Source organism: Setaria italica, chromosome IV (genome assembly GCF_000263155.2).
Source record: "Setaria italica strain Yugu1 chromosome IV, Setaria_italica_v2.0, whole genome shotgun sequence".
NCBI classification, from domain to species: domain Eukaryota; kingdom Viridiplantae; phylum Streptophyta; class Magnoliopsida; order Poales; family Poaceae; genus Setaria; species Setaria italica.
In genome coordinates this window covers 5,966,907-5,976,678 of record NC_028453.1, presented here as the reverse complement: position 1 = coordinate 5,976,678, position 9,772 = coordinate 5,966,907, and the positions used below count along the sequence as shown (strand labels likewise).

The 9,772-nt window shown below is 48.6% G+C and overlaps 1 protein-coding gene and 1 non-coding gene across 2 annotated transcripts; one reads left to right on the top strand and one right to left on the bottom strand.

Annotated features, from left to right (window-relative positions):
* The first annotated feature begins 982 nt into the window (after positions 1-982).
* Positions 983-8,368, top strand: LOC101760688 (MADS-box transcription factor 55). The gene is made up of 8 exons (XM_004964808.4): positions 983-1,307; positions 5,821-5,902; positions 6,261-6,322; positions 6,432-6,531; positions 6,630-6,671; positions 7,520-7,561; positions 7,651-7,808; positions 8,039-8,368. The coding sequence occupies exons 1-8, from the start codon at positions 1,135-1,137 to the stop codon at positions 8,046-8,048; spliced, it is 669 nt and encodes a 222-aa protein (XP_004964865.1). The 5' UTR covers positions 983-1,134; the 3' UTR covers positions 8,049-8,368.
* Positions 8,369-8,444: 76 nt separating this feature from the next.
* TRNAV-AAC lies at positions 8,445-8,518 on the bottom strand. The gene has a single exon. It is a non-coding gene; the product is annotated as a tRNA-Val (tRNA).
* Between the last annotated feature and the right edge of the window lie 1,254 nt (positions 8,519-9,772).

The window sequence follows — 9,772 nt, the reverse complement described above, 5'->3', positions numbered from 1 at the left end:
TAACCAAAAAAAAGAGCCCCGTATTACCGCGGTACTGCTCGCGCACAGTGTGCGTACGCGCCATGATTGCACATCAATCAGGGAAACCAGCACATCTCGCCATAAAAAGGTGATGCGTACAGCGCGGTTCGATACACCAACAAACCCACCGGTCACTAACCTGGTCACTGCACTGCACCCCGCGATACGTCCACTCCCAGTACCAGTCAGGTCTCGTACCACTCGAGTACTTGTACTCCAAGCGAGCGAGCACCAAATCAATCGGAGCCAACGGGAAAAAGCAACCAGACGCTACGCGTATCATATCATCACGGCGAGTTACGTTCGTACGGTGACCCCTCCGGCCGGCCCTCCCCGCGTCGCACGTTCTGGCCCAGCGTCAGCACCAGCCATCCGTTCCGTTCGTGCCCACCCGTCCCAAGTCCCAACCCGACCCCGACACGTCCGCCAGGCGTCCGGCGTGCCAGCCCAGCGCTATCCGCCGAGCCAACGCCGTGGAAAGCGGCTCGGCCTCCGATCCCGTCCGCGCGTGCCGACCGGCTGGCCCCCGCGCCGATCCCACCGCCGATCCGCCCACGTGAAAATGCGCGAAAAGCCACACGGCTCACGCCGGAACAGGGGGGGAGGGAATAATCCCGGCGACGCGGGCGGGCGCCGTCCACACACTCGTTTCCCCCTCGCGCGCGCGGGTGCGCCTGCATGCCGTCGGCCGCCAGTGGCACTGTTCCTTATCAGGAAGGGAAGCCCTCCGCCATGCCGCGCCGCTCCCGGGGCCCGCGCGTCAGCCGCACGCCGGCACGCTTCACGGATAGAAGTTACCGGGCCATAAACAAGGAACGGCGGTCAAGAGGAGGATCCCTCCTGCTGCCTTCCTGGCTTGCTCGATTTGTTTAATCGCAGGTTACTGTGCCGGGTCGCCGCGCCAATAGGAAGGAGGCCAGGGAAGAAACCCGCGGCCTTGTCTGGCGTCGCTTTCCTTTCCTGTCGCTTCGGCTCGGCTCTCCCCCTCGCCGATTGGCGCGAGTCGCGTTTTGGGGTGCCTTTTTTCCCCCTGCGAATCCACGGGATTTCTCCTGGCCTTTTTTGGGGACGAGGAGGAGGAGCAGGAGGAGGAGGAGGCTGCCGCGGGGGGAGATGGCGCGGGAGATACGGCGGATAGAGAACGCGGCGGCGCGGCAGGTGACCTTCTCCAAGCGCCGTCGCGGGCTGTTCAAGAAGGCGGAGGAGCTGGCGGTGCTATGCGACGCCGACGTCGCGCTCATCGTCTTCTCCGCCACCGGCAAGCTCTCGCAGTTCGCGAGCTCCAGGCACGCACCCCCGCTCCTCCGCCCCCTCCGTTGCTCGCCACCTCTCTCGCATCTGCTGCCGTTTTCGATGCGTTCGCTTTTCTCGCCGTGGTTTTCAAGTTGAAATGGTTTTAGATCTGGCTCTTCTCCTTTACCAACAACGTTGCCGTGGTGTTTCGGATCCTTGCACTAGGGTTTCGAGCTTGGCTACCAAGAGATTTCTCTCTTCTCCTTTTCTAGGGTTTGGTTTCGGTTCCGAAGACGATCAACTTGAGAATTTATTTCCTCTAGAATACGGTTTCTGTATGCTTTGTGGAATGAAAATCCCTACTTCTCTTGTACACTTCCTTAGTTGTGTGTCGATTCTGGCGGATTTCATGAACTCGCTGACACCACCGAGAATGGGGAATTTTCTACAGTATTTTCCCCCGATCGTTATCGCGCGGACCACTCTTCTGCCAGGCATGCTTTCGCATGTGATGGATATGGCAGATTGCTCTAGCTCGTGGTACGTTCTGATGCCGAGAGCACTCTAGTGCCCGGTTAATTTGCTGCGCCGCCGCGGCGTGTCCTGTTGCAAAAACACTGCTCATGTCCAGAGACAATCGACCTCTCTGGATCGGCGCGTGCCGGGCGTTGATAAGCGAAGCGGCCTTGCGCCCCCTCTCATGGCGACCGGCGTGCCGTACCTGTGATTTTATGTGCCCCGTACGCCGCATGCACGGGACGTGCTCATCGCTCCCCGGGTGGAGCTAAGCTATCTCTTGTGCTTTGTGCGCTGCTGGGGTAAATTGTTCTGGACTAGTACTCATGTGGTAGCTGCCTATTGAAACCCGTCAGGTTTTTGGTAGCTCTTGCTTACCATTATTGTTTGGACTTGTTGTTTCTGCGCAAAAGAAAATTTTAACATATTTAGGTACGGCCTGCCTGTAGCATGTTTGATGACGATGAGCATTTGGCAATATATTTATTTAGCAGTACAGATTAAAGACGCATGCAGCAACAGGCATAATTGTATGTACGATTGCTGTGATATTAGCTTATCTAAACGCCCGGTTTGTTTCAGTTTTTATGTAGTATGGTTTGTTCCGTACTACGTATGTATGCCTGCAATTTGTTTTTTTTAATCCAAAAATGTGTAGGTGTCGTTTGCTTGACCTGACTATGGTCAAGATTCCTTTGAGGGTTAGCCAGTATTGATGCTTTGAGCAATTCACTGTTTGAGACGATAGACATGTACTGATGTACTTTTGTTTTGAGATGTACCAAGTACCAACTGATGCATGTGCTCCTGCATATGGGGGTGTTTGGCCAGGAGGGGCTAAATTTTAGCCCCTGTCACATCGGATGTTTGGACACTAATTAGGAGTATTAAACATAGTCTAATTACAAAACTAATTGCACAACCCCTAGGCTAAATCGCGAGACGAATCTATTAAGCCTAATTTGTCCATGATTTGATAATGTGGAGCTACAAAAGCCATTCGCTAATGATGGATTAATTTAATTAGGCTTAATAGATTCGTCTCGCGATTTAGCCTAGGGGTTCTGCTATTAGTTTTATAATTAGCTCATATTTAATCCTCCTAATTAGCATTCGAACGTGTGATGTGACAGGGCTAAAGTTTAGCCCGTGGCATCCAAACGCCACGTAGTATACTGTCTTATGGACCTCTTATAGAACAGCAATCATAGGGACGAGAAGTGCGCGCTGCCACGTAGTATACTGTCTTATGGACCTCTTATATGTGTTAGGAAAGGAAGGCTTGTGTACTCCTCGTGCTTTAATTTGTCCTTAAGCACCATTATGCTATCTGCTGCGTGTCATATATCTATCAACACGAATTAGATGAGTGGATCTCTAAACTATTCAACAAAATTTTATAAAGTCTGCATGCAGGACATTTATACGCATAATCATTTCTTATGTTTCTCTAGCTAAGAGGCTAAGAGCAAATGCTTGTGATAATGCCTCCCAAACAGAAATAGAAAAATGAAAAATTATAATGTTATTAAGGGATACTAAGATGCTACCTAATTTCTTGATAAATTCTGTATGCCAGCAAAGAACTGTTTCATCAAAGAGTTTCTGAGGATCATACATGCAGATACTAAAACTAAAGCACAGATTTTTTTCTTCTTCTTTTCCTCTAGCTAGTGACCAACTCATTAACTCTCAAATTGCAATCCTTCAAAGAACCAGATCGAACTAAGAATAAAATCTCTTTTACACACACACTACCGTACAATAAGGAACATGTATGTTTGAACTTTACCTATATGTGTTTTGACATGAGATAGAAAATGGTAAAAGCATGCGGTATATCTTATGTTTTGAGCTCCAAAACCTAGCACCTGATCGAGATGACTCAGTGTTCGCTGACTGGTGTGGCATTGGGCATATCAAAGAGTATGCAAAACACTATGAAATGAATAATCCCCATTATTATATATCCTTGGCACTTGGTGGCTCTGGAAGCACTAGTGCAATAACTGCATGCTAACGGAATGACACCGAGAGTTTAGGATTTTAGGTTATGCTGGATAGATTTTGGGTGAAGCCAATCTGTGGTGTCTAGCAGGAGGGAAGGGGCCACAGAGCCCTTCGGCCACTTAGATCCTACTGGTTATTTGAGTTTATGTATGTGTTGTTTTTATTTTGTGCAACGTATTTGCTTTGCTACACTACTGGAAAACTGAGCATTCGTCCCGAGGCTTAGTATCAGTTGCATTTTGGCTCGGTACTAATATGAGCATTAGTACCGGGCCTAACAGCTAATCCCCCGACGAGCCTCCCATGAACCCCTTTAGTACCGGGTGGAGGTTTCACCCGGTACTAAAGGTTGCACATTAGTACCGGTTGAAGTCTCCACCGGGTACTAATGTGCCTGAGGGCCTTTAGTACCGGGTGGAGGCTTCATCCGGTACTGAAGGTTGCACTTTAGTACCGGGTGAAGCCTCCACCTGGTATTAATTTGGACTTCACTAGATTGAAGTCCACCACACGCGTATGCTCCTCACCATCTTATCCGCACGCCTCCCTCTCTCTCCCGAACGGCTCTCCTCTCTCCCTTCTCCCCTCACGGCGGCCTCGCTTCTCTTCCTCCCATTCTTCCAGGCGCGCCCCTCCCCTCCCCTCATGGCTGCCCCTCCCTTCTCCCCTTCGCGCGCCCCTCACTACGACGCCAATGAGGAGCGGCGGCGGGGCGAGGTGAGGTGACAGCACGGCGGTGGGGGAGCGCAGAGGCGGAGTAACGGGCGACGGTGCGGGGAGCTGCAGCGGGTGACGGCACGTGGAGCAGTACCGGGCGATGGTGCGTGGAGCAGCGGGATCTGCAAGCCGATGCGGTGGGAGAGCGTGGAGGCATGGCGGGGGCAGCGGGATCTAAGGGGTGGCAGCGCGGCAGGACGAGGTGCGTGGCCTCACCTCTCTCTCTCTTTCTCTCTCTCTCTAGGCGAGGGCAGCCAGCGGTGCAAGGGGGCCAGCGGAGCGTGTCAAGAGGGCGGCCGATCGGGTGAGGGGGCCGGCATGGGGTCGCGGGGGAGGCGAGACGGCGGGGACGAGGGCCGGGACCAGGCTCGGGTGACGAGGAGGAAGGGTGGCAGGCGGTGATGAGGAGGAAGGGCGGCCAGCGGTGATGAGTCGGAAGGGCGGCTCTCTCTCTCTCTCTTCTCGATGCGGGGCTTAGGTGCTGTGCTGCTGGGGCTCCGGGGCTCGGGCGGACGGCAGCGGGGTGCGGCCGGGGCTCCGGTCGGCGGATTTCTTTTTTTAAAATTTTTTAATACCTCTTTAGTACCGGTTATTTGACCTGGTACTAAAGGGAGTCCTTTAGTACCGGTTGCACAACCGGTACTAAAGGGGGGTTTGGAACCGGTACTGAAGGTGGATTCCCCAGTAGTGCTAACTTAGTTCTGGGCGCATGTGTTTGGGTGATCTTCCCCTTTAAGGTAAGATCTTATACTCTATCCGTTCTTCTCTCTTCTTAACACAAGATATGCAGCTCCTCTATCCGTTCTTCTCTCTTCTTTCTTAACACAAGATATGCAGCTCCTCCTCCGTATTTGATAAAAAAATTTGTATATGATATGATTTAATCTCATTTTCTAGCCGTTCCACCTTATATGAACCTTTGGAGATCAATATTGTGAATGTCATATTTGACATGTCACTTTATCAAATGGACAGCATATGCATATGTAATTGGAAGTGACTGCACAAATGGATCAATTTGTATTGAGGCCCAGTGCAGGGCTGCAGGCTAGCTACTATTATGTCACCACACATATATAGTACTGAACTGAGGCCCTGTTGGAACATGGAATGTTTTTCTTTCAATTCCTACAGAAGAATTTTCCTATTAAATTTCTGCATTTCAAGCCAACCCATAACGATGCCAACCTTGTCATACTATTATGTTTTTAACTACTATATCCTCATTGTCGTTCTAAGCTTTCTTTATACTTTTTTCATTATTTATTGTAACATTTTAGTTTGGTACAATATTGATATATTGTTTTTTCTTTTTATGAACAGTATGAATGATATCATTGACAAGTACAGTACACATTCTAAGAATCTGGGGAAATCAAATCAGCAGCCTCCTATCGATTTGAATGTATGTTAATTAAGCAATATTTTCTTTCTTTTTTCCTTAGATCTTTTTCTTGCTAATAGGCTAGCTGTGTAAAGCAGCTTGGCCGGGAGTACAGAAGCAAGAAGTTAAAAAAATGTATGAAAAACCTTAACAGATATATCAACTATTATCTGCAAAGTCAAGTGGGTCCACATGCAATAACTATTTTTTCTGTGCCAACAATTCAATATAGTGTTTTTACAACATTAATTGGTCCCAAATTTCTTTAGTGTAGGGTGCACAAGTGTCAGTGAGCAGATTTAACTTATAGAAAAAAACGGTATGTTTGTAGTTAGTGTTGGATTTAACTTATAGACTAATCTTATTTTCCCTTTTTCAGGTAGAGCAGAGCAAGTACAGTGGTTTGAATGAACAACTCGCAGAAGCAAGTCGTGGACTTAGGTTATGTTTTAAATTTGCTCCATATTGATTGTGTGATACAAAGAAAAATGTTTGAGATAGAAAAGGAAGGTTTTAAGGTAACAAATGATTTTACTGTTTGATACTGTAGACAGATGAGAGGTGAGGAGCTTGAGGGATTGAGTGTAGATGAACTGCATCAAATGGAAAGGAAACTTGAAGCAGGACTGCATAGAGTGCTTAGTACAAAGGTAGGCTGACTGCTCATGATGTTCTCCATCCTTCAGCTTCGTGTTTGAGTTGCAGCTTTGTGTATAACTGTATTTTCACACAATGTATGTCTCTTCAGGACCAATTATTCATGGAACAAATCAGCGAATTACAGCAAAAGGTGAGAAATGATTATATAAACCCGGTTGCTTTTTTGAATTGTTTATGTCAGACAATATATAGTAGGAATTACTGACATTTGGTGCACTGATATTTTAAATAAGGTGCTTTGTGCAATTTTCATTTTGTTTATATGCTATTTTTACATGAAGCTCGTATGAAAATCTATATGCTGCAAGAACCTTGGGAGATATTCAGCCTAATGAATGCTATTGCTTTAATCAAAAAGTAAAAGATTATTTCATCCTGGTTTCGTAATTTCCTGATTTTTCTTTTTAAAAAATTCAGGCTGAATTTTATGGATTCAAATTTGAGCAGATTCTGGAATGTTGGGACTCGAACCTCATTTAATATATGCATACATAGCAGATATGGGCATGTCAAGATTGTGGAAATATGATTCAGTTTACATGGGTGTGTGTGATAGTTCATGCGTCAATCTCCTATGGACGGATTATTACACAGTTTATAGGCACACACACACAAACGATGTGAACAGATGTATGCCTAACTCTTTGTCAAGTTGTTATGATGTTTCTTAGTCTTATCATTTAATTTTTTGTGAAATAGTACACATGTACTATATTTATTTTATTACGCCATCTGGCAAAAAAAATGTTAGTTTTTGGGGATGTTGATTTCTCCATATTCCATGGAAATGTTTTGCATCTGCAATTCAACAGATTTTCATGTAGATATTTGGAATAAAGTATGACCTTTTTCCACAGAATTGTCATGTAGGATTAACTTGCAGGAAGTGCATCCTTCACCATGCACAAATGGAATGAAATATAATTAAAATGAGGGGAGAATGTAATGATGCAATTCTGTTTTCTTTTGTTCGTGTAGGGTGCACAGCTGGAAGGTGAGAACATGCGTCTGAAAAAACAGGTTACAAATCAGTATGCATTTGTTAGGACTTCCATCTATCCAGTGGCAGCAAAGAGCACGTTTATATATCCGTTCATTCTTGGATGCAGGTGCCTCAGGTGCCAACGGCTGGCACAGCGGTAGTTGCTGCTGATACAGAAAATGTCCTCACTGAAGATGGGCAATCATCTGAATCTGTGATGACTGCATTGCATTCAGGAAGCTCAAATGACAACGATGATGGTTCTGATATATCCTTGAAACTATCGTGAGTTTACTCCAAATTAAAGAATCTTACGCATATACCCTGCGTGAGCAAGAAGCCAGGACCTAGCTAAGAAGTTTTTAGATAACTTGCAACATATATTTTTTTTAAAAGCTATCACTTTGATTGGAGTGTATATTCTGAGCCCTTGTCATGAAAACTACACGTTTTTCTTTCCTTTGTACATTGATTCTAAAGATCTCACCTCAAATATGAACTCTTTGGCCCTGCAGGTTGCCTTGAAAGTAGGGACGACGCCCATGCATATACATTATCTGCACAAGTGGATGGATCGGATGAGTGCTACTAAGAAGAGGGAGACTGGAACAGTGCCAAAACTTGAGATCGGTTTAACCAGAGCTGCTATCTACAGTTCAAAGTTGCGATGCTAAATTTGTAATGGTGTATGCATTATCTTCGTTCTGAAAATTCTACTATTTGCTGCCTGTGCTACATTGTTCATGTCATTGTATTTGTTGACTCCTATATGAAACCTATGCCCAGAGCTTACAAATAGTGGGTTTGATTTAAGCCCGTTCTTGTATAAGAGCCTTTTCCCGTGATGATTTGTTTCACAATATAAGACTGCTGATTGCTGCGATGTAAAAACTGAAATAGTAAAAACAAAAGCAAAAATGATGGCGTCGCCCGGGTTCGAACCGGAGACCTTCAGTGTGTTAGACTGACGTGATAACCAACTACACCACGACACCTTTCTACTAAGTGGTTAACTTCCAATTATATAAAGAAATTAGGCCTGCATTAGCATGACCGTGCCCCAGATATTATTGGGGCCGTCTCGTCTTCCTCGACTGATCTGAGCTATAATCTTTGCGAGGCCCGTCGGACGGTCGGGTTACACCAGCCCGGCCCAAACTGAGGTAAAACTACGACAGGCCTCTGAATGATCCCGCGTCCCCAGTTTTTTTTTGTCTACCCGGCCCGCCTTCGCTCTACCGCCGACAGGCAGGCGGGGCGGGCTCGGTTCCCGGCATCTTCCGTTAGAATCGAGAGAGGGCAAAAGGCAGGCCGATGCAGGTACGTTGGATTCGATGTCTGCGCACCGTCGTGTTACGACGATGCGTTCGACCTGCACGATCCGGGGAGTCGGATCCGGTCCAGGACACTGTGGGGCCCACTCGTCCTACGAAACTGGAACGCGGGCTGCCGTTCTGGAACCGTCTGTCTACTCCTCCTGCCTGCAGGTGCTTAATGGCAACCGGGCCCACTCGTCCATTCAACCTGGCTGCGCTCGGTCGAACCGCTCACCGGTCACCTCCGATGATCCGAACGCGAGTAATCGACCAGTCACTACCGACCAGACGTCATCCCACTTGCGATCGCGCCGCACCCATGGGGCCCAGTGTGATGCACCGACGCATCATCCAGTGCACTCAACTGCTGCAGGTTCCGACCCATGCCGAGCCGGGCGCCTACTCTCTCTGCTCTGCATCCACTAGCCGTACAGCCTCAGCCCTGTGGACCGCCGGGGCCTGGAGGCCGGAGCAGGGCGGCGGTGCTGAGCAGTGAGCAACAATAGCCAGCCTACGCGCGGCGCGGCGCCGCGCCGAGGAGGCCGGCAGGTCAGGTGGAGGCCGAGCGCCGGAGCGTCACGTCCGTGGCCGTGGGCGCGGCGTCCCCACCGCCGCTCGCTGGCTCGCAGTGGCAGTCGCAGTCCCCGCAGCTACTGGCTCTGGCTGGCTGGGCTGGTCGCCGATCGAGGCGGGCAGGTCCGGACTCCGGAGGTCCCAGGTGATAGGACAGCGATGGATCGTCCGGTCGGGCGGTCACGGCTCACGATTCGTGGCCTGGCAATTGACCCGAGATGGGGCCGCGACGAGAGGGTCAGACGTGCGCCGGTGGCCGGGGACAACGGGCACGGCCTGGCCTAGCCGCCTACGGACAAAGGGCGAGGGAAATTTGGAGATTTGTCGAGACGGGCGGAAAGGGTGGAGAGAGGTGGAGCG